This window comes from Salmo trutta, chromosome 8 (genome assembly GCF_901001165.1).
Source record: "Salmo trutta chromosome 8, fSalTru1.1, whole genome shotgun sequence".
NCBI classification, from domain to species: domain Eukaryota; kingdom Metazoa; phylum Chordata; class Actinopteri; order Salmoniformes; family Salmonidae; genus Salmo; species Salmo trutta.
The window spans coordinates 47234195-47253003 of NC_042964.1; the positions used below are offsets into that span (position 1 = coordinate 47234195).

The 18809-nt window shown below is 44.3% G+C and overlaps 1 protein-coding gene across 2 annotated transcripts; it reads right to left on the reverse strand.

The window, feature by feature from the left end:
* Window positions 1–4791: 4791 nt before the first annotated feature.
* On the reverse strand, window positions 4792–15494 carry LOC115199121 (troponin I, slow skeletal muscle). Of its 2 annotated transcripts, XM_029761700.1 has the most exons (9): window positions 15379–15492; window positions 15103–15122; window positions 13995–13998; window positions 13670–13714; window positions 13144–13185; window positions 12837–12968; window positions 6828–6917; window positions 6384–6572; window positions 4792–5971 (listed from the first exon to the last, which is right to left on the reverse strand). In XM_029761700.1, exons 2-9 carry the CDS (start codon window positions 15111–15113, stop codon window positions 5873–5875), a joined length of 612 nt encoding a protein of 203 aa, XP_029617560.1. In that variant the 5' UTR covers window positions 15114–15122; window positions 15379–15492; the 3' UTR covers window positions 4792–5872. The 2 variants fall into 2 exon arrangements, with proteins under 2 accessions (XP_029617560.1, XP_029617561.1); XM_029761701.1 differs by lacking the exon at window positions 15103–15122 and having other exon boundaries at window positions 15379–15494.
* Between the last annotated feature and the right edge of the window lie 3315 nt (window positions 15495–18809).

Here is an 18809-nt window from a genome sequence, read left to right on the forward strand (position 1 = left end):
ACAACTACTGATTTAGAACCACAGGGAGTTACCAGAAGTCGCAATGAAAACAGGAGCTGCCTCCACTATTCCAGCACCATTTCAACATCATCAAATCACATCTGCTTAGTGTAATACAGTGACAACTAAACACACACACACACACACACAGAGAGAGAGAGAGACAGGCATGCACACACACAAACACTCCAGTCTGCCCCAGTGTGTTCGTTCATGGCAGAGTAAATCACTCATTCTTCCCCTCCTCTTGGGTAATTCCATGGGTGAAATGAACTGAGGGGCCTTGGGAGATCAGCAAGTCATTGTTTATTGTCAGGCTCCACTTCTTCCCCTCACACTTTTGTGGAAATCCGGTTTCTCTCTTCGATCCTTGTAGAGTGCACAGACACAGACAGACAGACAGATACACACCGACACACACAGACACACAAATACACACACAAACAGACACACACACACACACACACACACACACACACACACACACACACACACCCACCCACACACACACACACACACACACACACACACACACACACACACACACACACACACACACACACACGTGAGAGCACACAGCAATCTGTGTAAAAGACATTTGTATCAGTGAAGTGTCATATGTCCGTCAAGAGGGTATATTTGTATGCCATGTTGTCGTACTGAATGAAGGATGTCTCCCCAGACTGTGCCGTGAATGTTTGGCCACGTTGCTTTTACATTCCATAGGAGATGAGTATGGAATTATGGATGACTAGAACGTGTTTGCAGCTACAGTGAGTGTGAGATGTAGACCTTTTAAAGTCATATTTATGGTTTCCATGGTGACAGTTGAACAGATCAAATTTCCGTCCGTCGCTCATGACCATAGAGAGGGATGAAGGGGACATTTTTTTGGGCCCAAAATTACTGTTTTCTTTTAAACTAATTAGAAGCTAAATTGACAACAGAATTTTTGCTTCATTGGCATATACCATTCTTTGATTTAATAACAGCGCCACAATTAAGTTTGGCACTACAGTAAATTGCTACATTTGAATGATATTTACAGAGTTGTCAGGGGAACCTACCACATGAGTGACCTTAGATATTCCCCTTTTATCACCGTCTGAACGAAAGGACAACGCGTCTACAATCCAATAGACCTTGCCACCTCAAATTAATTCAACCCTCCACTTAATCATGGATAGAGAATGCCTCAGAGCAGGAGAGAGAGAGAGAGAGAGAGAGAGAGAGAGAGAGAGAGAGAGAGAGAGAGAGAGAGAGAGAGAGAGAGAGAGAGAGAGAGAGAGAGAGAGAGAGAGAGAGAGAGAGAGAGAGAGAGAGAGAGAGAGAGAGAGAGAGAGAGAGCGATACAGTAGAAAGTCAGGCTGCCTGCCACAATATCTAGAGTGAATGCACACCTTAAGTAAGTCAATGATCTCATACTTGGCACAAGAAGGGTGAATAGATGGGATGTTCTGTGCTCTGCTCTCTCAGGCCTACCTCGGAGTGACAAGGAGAACAAGTCCCTTGACCCTCATAGGAATCAATAGGAAGGAGGGCAGCTGGGAGCAGAAAGCATACGTCAACTGTTTATGCATTGTCTTACGTCAGACACGTTTCCGGCTGCGCTGTGGGTTGAGGGACGAGCGTCGCGTAGGAGTGACGCCAAATTGACGTAAGACAATGCTGTTTATCATGTTTCAAGTGTTTCCATAGTGACTCACATAAAGTGCTGTTTTTTTGAGGGGTGTTGAGTCGATCAGTCATTGTCCAAAGTGACACCTACGCCATTATATCAACAATGTCAGCGTGGAGCTTATCCATTCATTGCTGCTCTCACTTTCAGCCCACACACACACACACACACACACACACACACACACACACACTTCTGTCTTTTCTGGTGCCTTGTCTCGGCCAGACGTTGGCCTTGAGGCCTGTTTCACTGGCTTAATCTCCCACACAGACTAGCGGTGAGCATTCATCTGAGTGACCTCACATCGACTACTGCTCTCTCTTCTACCTGACGCGTGTGTGACAACATCAATGTATGACTATCACTGTGCAAGTAAAGATCTGGCTAACTTGTCTGTTCTTTCTTCATTTCACAGAAGTCAGTTGTTTTTAGCTTGGAATCCGGCTTGAGTAAAAGCACACACTGAGAGCCTACCAGCCTAAGTGGATACAGTTGTCCCAGTTACTACTGTTGACTTGCTGCCATCTAGTGGTCCCGGCAATGGACTGCAGTTACTACTGTTGACTTGCTGCCATCCAGTTGCCCCAGCAATGGACTACAGTTACTACTGTTGACTGGCTGCCATCCAGTGGACCCAGCAATGGACTGCAGTTACTACTGTTGACTTGCTGCCATCCAGTTGCCCCGGCAATGGACTGCAGTTACTACTGTTGACTTGCTGCCATCCAGTTGCCCCAGCAATGGACTGCAGTTTCATGTGAATCTGTTACACCGTATGTAAGTGGTTGGGACTTGTTTTTTCCTTTTAATTTTGAATTTGATGTGGTATGTCTCTGGTTCTAAAACCCATGTATGCGGCTTGTGCTTTTTATTACAAGCATGCTCAACTACTGTAATGCTCTCCTGTCTTCTCCACCCAAGAAAGCCATTGGTCAACTCCAAAACATACAGAATGCTGCAGCACGGGTACTGACCAAGACCAGACGGAGAGCACACATTACACCGGTTTTAAGGTCTCTGCACTGGCTGCCTGTGAATTTTAGAATTCATTTGAAGATTCTTCTATTGGTTTTTAAATCAATCCACGATTGTGCACCCAAGTACATGTCAGACATGCTTTTAAGTTATGAACCTAGTAGGTCCCTCAGGTCCTCTGGCACTGGCCTTTTAACTCTCCCAAAGCCTAGGACCAGGAGGCATGGAGAGGCAGAAATCTGTTACTATGCCCCCAGCCTCTAGAATAGCCTGCTAGAGAACCTGAGGCGGGCCGAAACTGGACATATTTAAAAGAGGTCTTAAAACACACCTTTTTAACTTTGCTTTTCCTTAGGGTGCTTTTTAGTTGTTCAGTTTTTATTGTAATTCTTTAGTTTTTGTCCTGTGAAGCACATTGCATTGCATTCCATGTCTGAAATGTGCTGTATAAATAAAGCTTGATTTGATTTGTGGGTATTGTTCATTTAGGGCTGTGTTGGAAACTACTACTGTATCTTCTTCCCAAAGGTTAGTGGAAGGACAGACAACTACTTTACTTATCAGCTTATCTACATGAACACCAACCACCACACACACACACACTGGCTGGCACCGGTAGGTCCCCTGGGTGGCACACACACACACTGGTGAACCTTCATAGAGGTCTGATGTGTGCCTTTCTGAATAGACACTGAACAGGGGGACAAACACTCCCACACACTGGTGAACCTTCATAGAGGTCTGATGTGTGCCTTTCTGAATAGACACTGAACAGGGGGACAAACACTCCCACACACTGGTGAACCTTCATAGAGGTCTGATGTGTGCCTTTCTGAATAGACACTGAACAGGGGGACGAACACTCACACACACCTGACGCCACACTGACTGACATGAACCTGTCAACACTTCCCTCTCACCAGCGGGCCTCTGGCTATTATTGGCCTGGGTGTCTCTCATACTCGGCATGACTGTGTCTGGGTGACAACAGCCAGGCGACCCACGCAGGCCAATAAAGTGAATGATGATCTCCAGCTTCAGTGTTTGTTTCCAAGGTCGGATTAGACTCAGAGAACAACAGAGCTAAAAATACAAGGTGACTGAGGGTTTGATGCAGGGGGACAGGCTTTAAGATTCACCATCTGTTGACAACTGAACTCACAACACCCACAAATTGTTTCTGCTTCTTATCAGGCTGGTGTTGCTGTCTCGTGTGTCCAATAATCTACCAGACGTTACGCTGTAATTGTGAGTTGAGGGATAGAGTTTCTTACATTCCATTCCTATTCCTTAGCTTTAGAAGACTGAAGCGGTCCAACAGTGGGTGTAAGACAGTGCTGATAAAGCCTTTGGCCAGGTCATCCAGAAGCTCACTACTACATCATATTGATGTGGTTCGTGGGACATGAAACACTGCGCTGCTGGAACACAACCTTTTGACTGAAGGTCAATGTGAAAGTGTTTTTCCCTCGCCTGTCGGAAACTTCCATTTGAAGTTTACAAAGTAGCAGATGAATAACCCCTAGTATCCCCCAACCCCCTGTTTTTCAATTGCATTGTCAATCTATCGTTTGCCAAATCCATCAACACCGTTAAAGGGATAGTTCACCCAAATTACAAAAAAATGACATATTGGTTTCCAAACCCTGTAAGTGACCTATGAACAAGTTATGACTGCAATCCATGCTTTGGTTTAGATTCCCTGGCACTTATTTCAAATGTAAATATTTTAGCATTGTGGCACAAATCCTAAATCATGGTACCCATATTAGCATTTTTAGCGCATCATGTCCAAATCATCCTAAAGTATCTGAAATGAATTGTCTAGCTCAACAAAGTCACTTATAGATGAGCTGCATATGATGCGCGAAAAACGCTAATATAGGTACCATGACTTGAATGTGATTTGTGCCACAAAACTAGAATGTTAGCATTTGGAAACAAAAGCATAGATTGCTGTCATACCGTGTCTATAGACTTCTTACAGGGTAATGAAAACAACATGTAATTTTGTAATTTGGGTGAACTATCCCTTTACGCTGCTACCCATGGTCATACATGCCTCTATTAGATCCCTGAGTACCAGACAATAGAAAATAGACACTGATGTGAGTTCGCATAACAAACCAATGACATCCTTTGGTGATTCATTTTTTATAATGCCATAAATAAAAGACACATACATCTAATCTTCCATAATAAATAGCAATAGTGAGATATGCACCACACACAGCTTTTCAAGAAGTGGTTAACTTTCCCAGCGTGATAGGCTAAGTGGTCAATGACAGGGTGGAGAGATCATGTGCGAGGATGTCAGCGAGGGGTTAAATCATGCTGTTTTACCATTGACATCAGCCCTGAGGGAGTCCGAGTCCAAGAGAGCAACATGTTGCTTAATTAGATAGGAAATCATCATGATATTGACAACTGGAAACGTTCATCAGCCTCAAGCCTTTCCTATTTCTTTAAGACTATCAGCCTAAAGGCTTGACTCAGTGGAGGACTATGATGACTTCACTATTCTACATTACTCCAATCATTCACTTAACTTTTATGTAACCTCATCGTGTTTAGGTAGTTCACATCTTCATGTGCTTTGTAAACGCAGATTACGGAACATAAATGTTATCGTAACGACGACTAAGGAGGAGCAGTAGTTCTGGTGCTTTTCCCTCACTGGTTATTTGGACGTATCAGGATTGGGTGAAGATGGTGCTTTAGCTGAGAGTTTCCATTTAAAAGGTGGAGACTTCGCTAGTCTTGTTAGTATCTTATCTCATACATCTCTCCCCATAATTTAATTGAGCATTTGACGCAATTATGCAAAATTTTTGTTTTGGGTTTCCAAGACTACCTTATACAGTCTCATCTGAGGGCTTTGTGGTATACTGTTTATATTGGGTTGGGTTCCAAAACAAGTTAATACAGGGTTGTCAAATATTTGGTAAGTAGTAACTGAAAGAAATCGCAGGCTCTGTAAAACTCTTATAGAAACCCTCCCACTCCAGCAGAGAACTACAACCTGTTTTACAAAACTACAAATCCCTCTAATGGACTGCTCAGCACTGGACTCCTCACAATTTAACCCCATGCTGCCTATGTACTGCGGTAGGGTGTGTGGCGGGGCACTTTCAGGGACTACACAGCTCCTCCTCCTCCTCTTCCTCCTCTCTGGACCATGTCCTGTGAGTCGTTCCCGTCCCAAGGCTGTAGCATGGCTTATTGGCCACCAGATGCGTCGAACATCTTCTTGCGGCCCTCCATGCCAGACATGGCCTCCACATTCTTACGCCAGTCGGTCACCTCAGACGTGAGCACCTGAGAGGGAAGGGGAACAAACACTGTGTTGTCAGACATCAGCGTTTAACTAGCTTTAGCTTCCTTGTATTCGTGGAGAGTTGTCTCAGGTGGCCACATTACAACCTATCCCCATACAATGTGTAGAGGGAAAACAAACAATGAGTAGCGCTATGCTAACTTGTGTTTGATTAGCTAGCTAGCTACTATAATAAGCTAACGTTATGGTCGCAGTTACTCTCAGTTTAACCATTAGATGCAAATGCTCGGCGGTCCACAGTAGCATGGTTTCTAGTACCATGCCATCTCCGTACAAGCCAGTGCTTACTAGTGCCAGAGAGGTTTTAAATTTCAAGGTGAGCTAACTTCAAGGTTCAGGAGAAAGGAAGGATGCATTGGTAAAGTATTTGTAAATGGCCCAAGTCCCAGTTACCTTGTCTTTGTCCTTGTTGGTGTCTTCCTTCTTGACAGACTTGAGGTTGGACCTGAGGTCCATAGAGCCTTTGTGTTTGGTTCCCAGCAAAGCTCTCATCATCTCGTCTGCAGAGACGCGCACCTTCCTCAGGGCGGGCTTCTTAAATTTCCCTCCTAAGTCTTGCACCTTCAGCTTCAACTCATGGATCTGTAGATTTCATCGAAATCTACTATTAAATATTATAGAAACCTTAAGCCAACACCTAGCAACCTCTTCAAAAAGTGTTGGTTTGATACTTGCTGGACCTGGGTTCGAATCCCGGCCAGGGCCAACCCCAGGAACTGTCACTGACCATTGATTTGGCCCTGACCCAGCTGCAACACTGAGACTAACACCCATTTGTTGGCACCACAAGAGGCAGGACCTGAGGATAACATCTCACCCAAAGGGCCGAAGACTTACGTCTTTATTGTGCTTGGTCACTTTGGCCTCACAATCGTATCTCTCCTCATCTACCACATCTATCTTTCCATGGAGCTGCTTGCATAGGTCCTGAAGAAAATAGATAAACACACTAAGATTAAATATCATACACAAAAAAAGGTGATATCTAGAACCTAAAAGGGTTCTTCGGCTGTCCTCATAGGAGAGAATCCTTTGAAGAACCCTTTTTGGTTCCTGGTAGAACACTTTCAGATTCCATGTAAAACCCTTTCCACAGAGGGCCCTACATGGAACCCAAAAAGGGTTCTACTTGGAACCAAAAAGGGTTCTACCTGGAAACCACAAAGGTTTCTTCTATGGGGACAGCCAAATAACTATTTTGGGTTCCTTTGTCTAAGAGTGAAGAATCAATCTTATTGAGATGCAGTACCAGTGAAAAGTTTGGACAAACTTACTCATTCAAAGGTTTTCTTTATTTTTTACTATTTTCTTCATTGTAGAATAGTAGTGAAGACGTCAAAGTATGAAATAACACATATGGAATCATGTAGTAACCAAAAAAGTGTTAAACAAATCAAAATATATCTTATTTTATATTTGAGATTCTTCAGTAGCCACCCTTTGCCTTGATGACAGCTTTGCACACTCTTGGCATTCTCTCAACCAGCTTCATGAGGTAGTTACTTGGAATGCATTTCACTGCTAGCTAGCCAACTTCTACCAACTAGCAGCACTGTAGAAACTAATACATTACAACGGAACGATTTGATTAGTGTAGTGTTACCTAGCTACATAGTTGTCTTTGCTGTCTTTGTATCTAAGATAATTGTGTAGTTTTAGAGTAATTATCGGGGTTAGCTAGCCAGCTATTTTCGTCCTCCGCGACGCCGTTCTCCAAACTTAGTCAACACTGCTAGCTAGCCAACTTCTACCGACTAGCAGCACTGTAGAAACTAATACATTACAACGGAACGATTTGATTAGTGTAGTGTTAGCTAGCTACATAGTTGTCTTTGCTGTCTTTGTATCTAAGATAATTGTGTAGTTTTAGAGTAATTATCGGGGTTAGCTAGCCAGCTATTTTCGTCCGCCGCGACGCCGTTCTCCTAACTTAGTAAACACTGCTAGCTAGCCAACCTTTACCGACTAGCAGCACTGTAGAAACTAATACATTACAACGGAACGATTTGATTAGTGTAGTGTTACCTAGCTACATAGTTGTCTTTGTCATAGTTTGATAATTGTGTAGTTTAGAGTAATTATCGAGGTTAGCTAGCCAGCTATTTTCGTCCTCCGCGACGCCATTTTCCAAACCTAGCCAACTTTTACCGACGAGCAGCATTGTAGAAACTAAATACATTACAAAGGAAAGTCTTGATTAGTGTTATGTTAGCTAGCTACATAGTTGCCTTTGTATCATGATAAAGGTGTAGTACTGAAACTATCGAGGTTACCTAGCCAGCTACACTTTCAAACAAAGTCAACAACGCAGCCACTGCTAGCTAGCCTACTTCACCAGCCAGCAGTACTGTATCATTTTAGTCATTTTAGTCAATAAGATTTATGCAACGTAAGCTTAACTTTCTGAACATTCGAGACGTGTAGTCCACTTGTCATTCCAATCTCCTTTGCATTAGCGAAGCCTCTTCTGTAGCCTGTCAACTATGTGTCTGTCTATCCCTGTTCTCTCCCCTCTGCACAGGCCATACAAACGCTTCACACCGCGTTGCCGCTGCCACTCTAACCTGGTGGCCCCCGCGCGCACAACCCACGTGGAGTTCCAGGTCTCCGACAGCCTCTGGAACTGCCGGTCCACGGCCAATCAGGCAGAGTTCATCTCAGCCTATGCTACCCTCCAGTCCCTCGACTTCTTGGCGCTGGCGGAAACATGGATTACCACAGATAACACTGCTACTCCTACTGCTCTCTCCTCGTCTGCTCTCTCCTCGCATACCCCGAGAGCATCTGGCCAGCGGGGTGGTGGCACTGGAATCCTCATCTCTCCCAAGTGGACATTCTCTCTTTCTCCCCTGACCCATCTGTCTATCTCCTCCTTTGAATTCCATGCTGTCACAGTTACCAGCCCTTTCAAGCTTAACATCCTTATCATTTATCGCCCTCGAGGTTCCCTTGGAGAGTTCATCAATGAGCTTGACGCCTTGATAAGTTCCTTTCCTGAGGATGGCTCACCTCTCACAGTTCTGGGTGACTTTAACCTCCCCACGTCTACCTTTGACTCATTCCTCTCTGCCTCCTTCTTTTCACTCCTCTCCTCTTTTGACCTCACCCTCTCACCTTCCCCCCCTACTCACAAGGCAGGCAATACGCTTGACCTCATCTTTACTAGATGCTGTTCTTCCACTAATCTCATTGCAACTCCCCTCCAAGTCTCCAACCACTACCTTGTATCCTTTTCCCTCTCGCTCTCCTCCAACACTTCTCACTCTGCCCCTACTCGGATGGTATTGCGCTGTCGCAACCTTCGCTCTCTCTCTCCCGCTACTCTCTCCTCTTCCATCATATCATCTCTTCCCTCTGCTCAAACCTTCTTCAACCTATCTCCTGATTCTGCCTCCTCAACCCTCCTCTCCTCCCTTTCTGCATCTTTTGACTCTCTATGTCCCCTATCCTCCAGGCCGGCTCGGTCCTCCCCTCCTGTTCCGTGGCTCGACGACTCATTGCGAGCTCACAGAACAGGGCTCCGGGCAGCCGAGCGGAAATGGAGGAAAACTCGCCTCCCTGCGGACCTGGCATCCTTTCACTCCCTCCTCTCTACATTTTCCTCTTCTGTTTCTGCTGCTAAAGCCCCTTTCTACCACTCTAAATTCCAAGGATCTGCCTCTAACCCTAGGAAACTCTTTGCCACCTTCTCCTCCCTCCTGAATCCTCCTCCCCCCCCTCCTCCCTCTCTGCGGATGACTTCGTCAACCATTTTGAAAAGAAGGTCGACGACATCCGATCCTCGTTTGTTAAGTCAAACGACACCGCTGGTCCTGCTCACACTGCCCTACCCTGTGCTTTGACCTCTTTCTCCCCTCTCTCTCCAGATGAAATCTCGCGTCTTGTGACGGCCGGCCGCCCAACAACCTGCCCGCTTGACCCTATCCCCTCCTCTCTTCTCCAGACCATTTCCGGAGACCTTCTCCCTTACCTCACCTTGCTCATCAACTCATCCTTAACCGCTGGCTACGTCCCTTCCGTCTTCAAGAGAGCGAGAGTTGCACCCCTTCTGAAAAAACCTACACTTGATCCCTCTGATGTCAACAACTACAGACCAGTATCCCTTCTTTCTTTTCTCTCCAAAACTCTTGAACGTGCCGTCCTTGGCCAGCTCTCTTGCTATCTCTCTCAGAATGACCTTCTTGATCCAAATCAGTCAGGTTTCAAGACTGGTCATTCAACTGAGACTGCTCTTCTCTGTGTCACGGAGGCTCTCCGCACTGCTAAAGCTAACTCTCTCTCCTCTGCTCTCATCCTTTTAGACCTATCTGCTGCCTTTGATACTGTGAACCACCAGATCCTCCTCTCCACCCTCTCCGAGTTGGGCATCTCCGGCGCGGCCCACGCTTGGATTGCGTCCTACCTGACAGGTCGCTCCTACCAGGTAGCGTGGCGAGAATCTGTCTCCGCACCACGTGCTCTCACCACTGGTGTCCCCCAGGGCTCTGTTCTAGGCCCTCTCCTATTCTTGCTATACACCAAGTCACTTGGCTCTGTCGTATCCTCACATGGTCTCTCCTATCATTGCTATGCAGACGACACACAATTCATCTTCTCCTTTCCCCCTTCTGATAACCAGAAGACATATCAGTGTGGATGACGGATCACCACCTCAAGCTGAACCTCGGCAAGACGGAGCTGCTTTTCCTCCCGGGGAAGGACGGCCCGTTCCATGATCTCGCCATCACGGTTGACAACTCCATTGTGTCCTCCTCCCAGAGTGCTAAGAACCTTGGCGTGACCCTGGACAACACCCTGTCGTTCTCCACTAACATCAAGGCGGTTACCCGATCCTGTAGGTTCACGCTCTACAACATTCGCAGAGTACGACCCTGCCTCACACAGGAAGCGGTGCAGGTCCTAATCCAGGCACTTGTCATCTCCCGTCTGGATTACTGCAACTCGCTGTTGGCTGGGCTCCCTGCCTGTGCCATTAAACCCCTACAACTCATCCAGAACGCCGCAGCCCGTCTGGTATTCAATCTTCCCAAGTTCTCTCACGTCACCCCGCTCCTCCGCTCTCTCCACTGGCTTCCAGTTGAAGCTCGCATCCGCTACAAGACCATGGTGCTTGCCTACGGAGCCGTGAGGGGAACGGCACCTCCGTACCTTCAGGCTCTGATCAGTCCCTACACCCAAACGAGGGCACTGCGTTCATCCTCCTCTGGCCTGCTGGCCCCCCTACCTCTGAGAAAGCACAGTTCCCGCTTAGCCCAGTCAAAACTGTTCGCTGCTCTGGCACCCCTATGGTGGAACAAGCTCCCTCACGACGCCAGGACAGCGGAGTCAATCACCACCTTCCGGAGACACCTGAAACCCCACCTCTTTAAGGAATACCTAGGATAGGATAAAGCAATCCTTCTAACCCCCCCCCCTAAAAGATTTAGATGCACTATTGTAAAGTGGTTGTTCCACTGGATATCATAAGGTGAATGCACCAATTTGTAAGTCGCTCTGGATAAGAGCGTCTGCTAAATGACTTAAATGTAAATGTAAGTAACAGGTGTGCCTTGTTTAAAGGTAATTTCTGGAATATCTTACCTTCTTAATACATTTGAGCCAATCAGTTGTGGTGTTGTGAAAAGGTAGGGGTGGTATACAGAAGATAGCCCTATTTGGTAAAAGACCAAGTACATATTACGGTAAGAACAGCTCAAATAAACAAAGAGAAATGACAGTCTATCATTACTTTAAGACATGAAGGTCAGTCAATTCGGAAAATTTCAAGAACTTTAAAAGTTTCTTCAAGTGCAGTAGCAAAAACCATCAAGCGCTATGATGAAACTGGCTCTCATGAGGACCGCCACAGGAAAGAAAGACCCAGAGTTACCTCTGCTGCAGAGAATAAGTTAGAGTTACCAGCCTCAGAAATTGCAGTCCAAATAAATGCTTCACAGAGTTCAAGTAACAGACACATCTCAATATCAACTGTTCAGAGGAGACTGTGTGAATCTGACCTTCATGGTAGAATTGCTGCAAAGAAACCACTACTAAAGGACACCAATAATAAGAAGAGACTTGCTTGGCCCAATAAACACAAGCAATGGACATTAGACTGGTGGAAATCTGTCCTTTGGTCTGATGAGTCCAAATTTTAGATTTTTGGTTCCAACCGCCATGTCTTTGTGAGACGCAGAGAAGGTGAATGGTTGATCTCCATATGTGTGGTTCCCACCGTGAAGCATGGAGGAGGAGGTGTGATGGTGTGGGGGTGCTTTTCTGGTGACACTGTCTGTGATTTATGTAGAATTCAAAGCACACTTAACCAGCATGGCTACCTGAGCATTCTGCAGCGATTCGTTATCCCATGACCTCAACCCAATTGAGATGGTTTGGGATGAGTTGTACCGCAGAGTGAATGAAAAGCATACAACAAATGCTCAGCATATGTGGGAACTCCTTCAAGACTGTTGGAAAAGCATTCCAGATGAAGCTAGTTGAGAGAATGCCAAGAGTGTGCAAAGCTGTCATCAATACAAGGGGTGCTTACTTTGAAGAATCTAAAATATATTTTCATTTGTTTAACACTTTTTTGGTTACTACATGATTTCAAGTGTGTTATTTCATAGTTTTGAGGTCTTTACTATTATTCTACAATGTAGAAATTAGTCAAGAGAAAGAAAACCCCTTGAATAAGTAGGTGTGTCCAAACCTTTGACTGGTACTGTATATGTGACAGAATAACCATGCTGGAATATTTACTTGAGTGTTGTTCAGTTACAGTCTCATTGTTTTGCTTTCTGGTTGGCCCACTAGTTTGGCCCAGTCGTATTGCTCCCTCAATTGGCTGACTCTCTTGTCTCTCACCTGTAGCTCAGCCAATGACAGTCCAGAGAGCTGCAGGGGGGGCAGTCGCTCTCCCAAGTAGCTCAGTTTCTCCTCATCCCTGTCCTGCGACTCCTGTTCCAGCTGCTCCATCGCCCTGGTGAGCAGCATGATCTGATTGGACGAGATAAAGATCCGTCATTCCAGGGGTGGGCCAGAGGTGGAGGACCCAGTCTAATACCACCATGCAGTAGTTAGTCGTCCTCCATGCTTCACGGTGTCACTACAGCTGTATCCATAATAAAGAATGACTTAGTTGTAATTGTTAACATAATGCATGGTAATTTACCTTCAGGGAGAGCTTACGCGAAGCCGTAATCTTCGACTTCGGCTGTTGGGAAAAGGACACAATGTTATTGCAAATGTGTGCCCAATGCTGTCTACTTGAAAGTGAAAATCGATTTTGTCAAGATCGCTGACCTATTCTTTTATTGGGACATTTTTGTGTTTCCCAAAAGGGTTTAGGTGGTCACACAACTGCCACTCACAACAAATATACTATGGACCTAAAGCAATGACCTACAAATGGGTCTGTTCCTGGACACAACTAGTCCCAGAATGAAAAACTCTTTCAATAGAGATTCTCCATTGAGCAAATGTTTTACTCTCTTTATAGCCTAAGTTCATCCATACAGGGAGCCAGTTACAGTTTAGTCGGAATATGGTCACTCAAAAAACATTCAGCTATGTGGGCCCTTGATAGCTGACAAAAACCGATAAGACTGAAGTGGCAACCTTGGGACAATGTGTTCCCTCTCTATATAGGGATTAACACTGTTGAACCAGGGCTGTCTCTAGTTCTGGTTCTAGCTCACCTTGTCAATTAACTTGGGATTCATTGGTCTGGGTTTGTCTTGCTCCTATAGGGACAGAGGGGACATGTCAGGAAATCGTTCAAAATGATCGAAGTATACACACTTCTATGAGAGGTAGCCTGAAAAACGTATCTCTTGATTGATTGGACTTTGATCAAAATTGCATGTAAGATTCAACTAGACTTGAAAGAAATGCTTGGTATAACAGACAAGTCAAAATAGAATGAAGAATTTTCCTGTCCTAAATCTAATACGATGATGATGACGAAGGTCATGATGATGATGATCGTGATGATGGTGAATTTATAAACATTAAAAGACTTACCTCACTTAAATTTGACCAGGTTTATGGGCACAAAAAGACAAGGGAGACACATAAGTAAAAAATAGCATTAGTAAAAAGAAAAACAATTTGTAACCTGCTGGAGGTACATTACATTGTAATAGGAGACAGACAGACAGACAGACAGACAGACAGACAGACAGACAGACAGACAGACAGACAGACAGACAGACAGACAGACAGACAGACAGACAGACAGACAGACAGTTGCAGCCTTGTCCCCAAGCCCCATCATCATTTCACCCATGGATTAGGGCAAGGACACTACAGGAAAAAGCCATTCTGCCACATATAGCATTGTAGCATCCCCTCAGTTTTAGCTCAGTGTATGGCTAACTGGCAGCTTAACAGAGTCAATCTGTGTCATTTGCAAGAGAATGTAAGTTGCAAGAGATCCACAATCAGGTAGAACGGACGTATCATACCCTCAGAAGCAGTTATTCTAACATACATACATTATAACATTATAACTAGGGCCTACAACATGCTGCTACTGTAAGACTCAAATGGCTTGTCATCTCAAGACAATAGGTAGAACACACATATCATACTCCCAAAAGCAGTTATTATATACTTACATTACATACATTATTACTTAGGCTACAACATGCTGCTGTAAGACTCAAATGGCTTGTCATCTCAAGACAATAGGTAGAACACACATATCATACTCCCAAAAGCAGTTATTATATACTTACATTACATACATTATAACTAGGGCCTACAACATGCTGCTGTAAGACTCAAATGGCTTGTCATCTCAAGACAATAGGTAGAACACACATATCATACTCCCAAAAGCAGTTATTATATACTTACATTACATACATTATTACTTAGGCTACAACATGCTGCTGTAAGACTCAAATGGCTTGTCATCTCAAGACAATAGGTCCACTTCGTTCTAATAAGGTTTAGGCTAAGTATATTTACAACAGATAATATGATGTATTTTTAAACATAACACACTGAGATTGAGCTATACATAATCATTAAAGTGGTATTAATTAAAAAAACGTACTTGAAGGGAGCTATATGCATAATTAATTAACAGTCAAGCCGACCTATTGTCCCAGATAACAATACTTACTCATCAGCCATTATGAAAACCTTGGTTGGAGAGAGAAAATTTGATTTTGAAATCCGATCCAGGCAATTCAATTAGGGCACCTTTTTTTCAACTTTGTTGAATTACCTGATCAGCCTGAAACTCTCAGATCATTTCAAATCACTGACAACACCAACAAAAGGACACCATTCACTTAAGTCATTATTAAGTAAACTAAATAAATTATTAAGTAATTTACTTAATAAATACTTAAGTTTGATTCTGAATCCCAGAATCCCCACCCCAAATGAGTATTACCTGGAATAGGGTGGACCACAGTCGGGTCGGGTACAGTACTCTCTCTCTGTCTCACTCAAACAACAGAGGGATCTGAGACAATGGGGGTGATTTTCTCTTTTATGTGGGGCTGGGCAGGGCTGGGCAGGGCTTGGCAGCGGTGGACAACAGATATAGCCTAGCACCAGAGTCCTGCAAGAATGGGCTGGCTGGACACCAGGGATGAAATATAACCTCCGGTGACATTGTGACAATGCAGGTCAAAATGCAATAATAAATCATGACCAATGCCTTAATGGCATTGTCTGAAAACTTCTGTGAATTCCTCTCGCTGCCTTTTGCAAAAAGCCCTTGTTCCTATGGAACACTGAAAATTAACAGAGTCATGTTGTTTGGGTTATTTTGTTGCTTTGGTGGATACATACTCTGTTTCACTTGTGTGGTTTATGTTCTCATTAAAGCCCATGAAAGTGATAATCTTGTCTTGAAATGAAAAGAATACGTGTATATTGGTTGTTGTGATTTTGATTATCATTACTAAAATACAGGTAACTGCCGAAATACTGGAAACACCAACATAAAGTGTCTTAATAGGGTGTTGGTCACCACGAGCCAGAACATCTTCAATGCACCTTGTCATAGATTCTACAAGTGTCTGGAACAAGAAATTCCATCATTTGGTGTTTTGTGGATGGTGGTGGAAAACACTGTCTCAGGTGCCGCTCCAGAATCTCCCATAAATGTTCCATTGGGTTGAGCTCTGGTGACTGAGACAGCCATGGCATATGGTTTACATGGTTTTCATGCTCATCAAACCATTCAGTGACCACTCGTGCCCTGTGGATGGGGGCTCCACTCCCATCAGGATAGACATGATTCACCATAGGTTGAAGGTGATCACTCAGAATAGCTGTGTATTAATTGTATAAAATGATTTTCCATGCCAGGAAAATGCACTCCACATCATAACAGAGCCGCCAGAACCCTCATTTACTCAAGTGTTTCTTTTATTTTGGCACTTACCTGTGTATCTTAATAGGCTGCTGTGACAATGTACAGTAGTTGAAGCATTTTTTATTTGATGTTTTATTAGTGGTTAATCAGGGACAACAAATCAGAAGGCTTCTGAATGTTTTCCATGGCTATTTCAGGCACTTGTCAGAGCCTGTTATTGTGATATATGCAAAAGTGAGATGTGATATTTAAGAAATAAACCCCCGAGGTGCCTTATTGATATTATAAACTGGTTACCAACATAATTACAGCAGTAAAAACAAATGTTTTGTCATACGTGTAGTATACAGTCTGATATATCACAGCTGTCAGCCAATCACCATTCAGGGCTCGAACCACCCAGTTTATAATATGCAGCAAAACACTGACATTCATAGTTCCAATAGGATTGTAAAGTTGTCCTCAACTTTAATAATTGGTATATCTGAAGTATTGCTAGGTCCAATGTTCTGGAGCTGGTATTCTATGTGGATAGAGCTTCCTGTGATCTTGTCTCCCCCGGCCTCCCTCTCCAGATAATAAAACATGTAGTTATGACAACAGGGACAGGCATGTCCCTCTTGTCACCAGTAATATGCCACATAACTGTTCAACTTCTCCTCCAGACATTCCACATGCTTCCCCTGGCCTATACTGTACATGGGTTGTGTCCAAAATGGCAGCCTATTTATAGTGCACTGCTTTTGACCAGGGCATTGGTCAAAAGTAGTGCACTAGGCTTTATCTACGCAATAAGGACCGAGAGGGTGTGGTGTAGAGCTGATACCCCCCTCTCGGATGGAACAGGGGTACGAGGGACAGGAACAGGGGTACAGGAGGGACAACAATGTCCGAAGGGGGTGGAGACAAATGTTCTGTCATCACTCCCTCAGTGATCCCCAGCAGGTGGGCTGGCTATTTCTGCAGCAACCCGACACACACACACACACACACACACACACACACACACACACACACACACACACACACACACACACACACACACACAGCTATCTGAGACTTTTTCAACATGCACTTCTGCTGTCGTTATGATTTCTGATAGGTACTGACGACTCAATATGTTGCCCCGTAGGTGCCTCTGTAATGTGCCTATGCTTGTAAATCTGATCAAACGATGGAAAGTGGAGTCAAAAGGATACAGAGGTGAAGGAAGGGAGACAAACACACACAAACAAACACACACACAGGAGGAGTTGCGAGGACAGGCCATCACCGCAGCCATAACCTGTTCTGTTCATGAGTCCTAGGCTTATTATCACCTGTGTTTTGCCATTTTCCTGAAATAAGATGATGCTCTCCTAAGGGCTATACTACAAAGCAGAATCAATGAGCTAACTTACCAGTTGCCTTAGTATTCTGAAATAACTTTGGACAAGTTTGAAATGGGCATGGTCTAATTGATTCAACAGCCAATTAGCTTGAATTCGAAAATCATTAGTTGTTTCAGGTTGTTTATCAAAGTGAGCTGGCTAACTCATTGATCTTGCTTTGTAGTATACCCCCCTGGTTCATGTCCAGCCCCGCCCAGAATACACTTTCTACAGATACTCTGAAACAGTTTGTTAAAAATGTGTTCCAATGCTTTGGTGGCAGGTAGCCTAGAGGTTAGAGCGTTGGGTCAGTAACTGAAAAGTTGGAATACGTGAGCTGACAAGGTGAAACATCTGTCAATGTGTGCTTGAGCAAGGCACTTAACCCTAATTTGCTCCAAGGGTGCTGTACTGCTGAACCTGTAAAACAACACATTTCACTGCACCTATCTTGTGTATGTGACAATTTGTTTATTTTTTATTTTTTTACATATTGAGATTCCAAAAGGGAACCAAACCAGTCTCTGGCATGGGAATCATCTAAGAACACAACAACCTTTATATAGGACGTGATGTGACCTGTTAAAGCCAGTCTGCCTTTTGACAGTGAGTTTCACAGGTTGTAACAATGGCAACACCAGCTCTGTCTTTAGTGAACAGCTGATGTAGGTTGAGCCCAATATCATGCCAGGGTATTCTCTGTCCAGGGGGGTGGCTAACCTTGATCCTACACACGGGGGGGCTCAGTACCCCCCCACCCCCCCTCACTAAATATATCTCTCTGCCCATATCACCGCAGCAAGCAGGCTAACCAGGCTATCAAATCCCATAGTTCAGTTCAGTCAAATCCCAACACCAAACTGGTGGTCTTCTACACAGACCTGGCTCTGTCAAGATGCTTAACATTGGAAATCCAGGCTACACCAATGGGCTGATGACGGAATGCATAATTAAATAGACAGTAGTTTCTCTATGTGATGAAATTCATGCCTTCTCCATACTCAGCCTATGGTTGCTTCCCAATAAGCACTCCTTTTTCCCAAAGTGTGCACTAGTTGACTACCCTTCATGGATTTGACAGGAAATTACTTTTATAAGAAATTCCCTCAAGACCAATCCTACACCAAT

Excerpts from the sequence above, each read along its gene's own strand:
- LOC115199121 (XM_029761700.1), bottom strand. Across the intron at positions 13,186-13,669 it reads ATCCCAAGTTAATTGACAAG|CCGAAGTCGAAGATTACGGC; the intron begins GTGAGCTAGAAC and ends TTTTCCCAACAG. Across the intron at positions 6,918-12,836 it reads TGTCATTGGCTGAGCTACAG|GACCTATGCAAGCAGCTCCA; the intron begins GTGAGAGACAAG and ends TATTTTCTTCAG.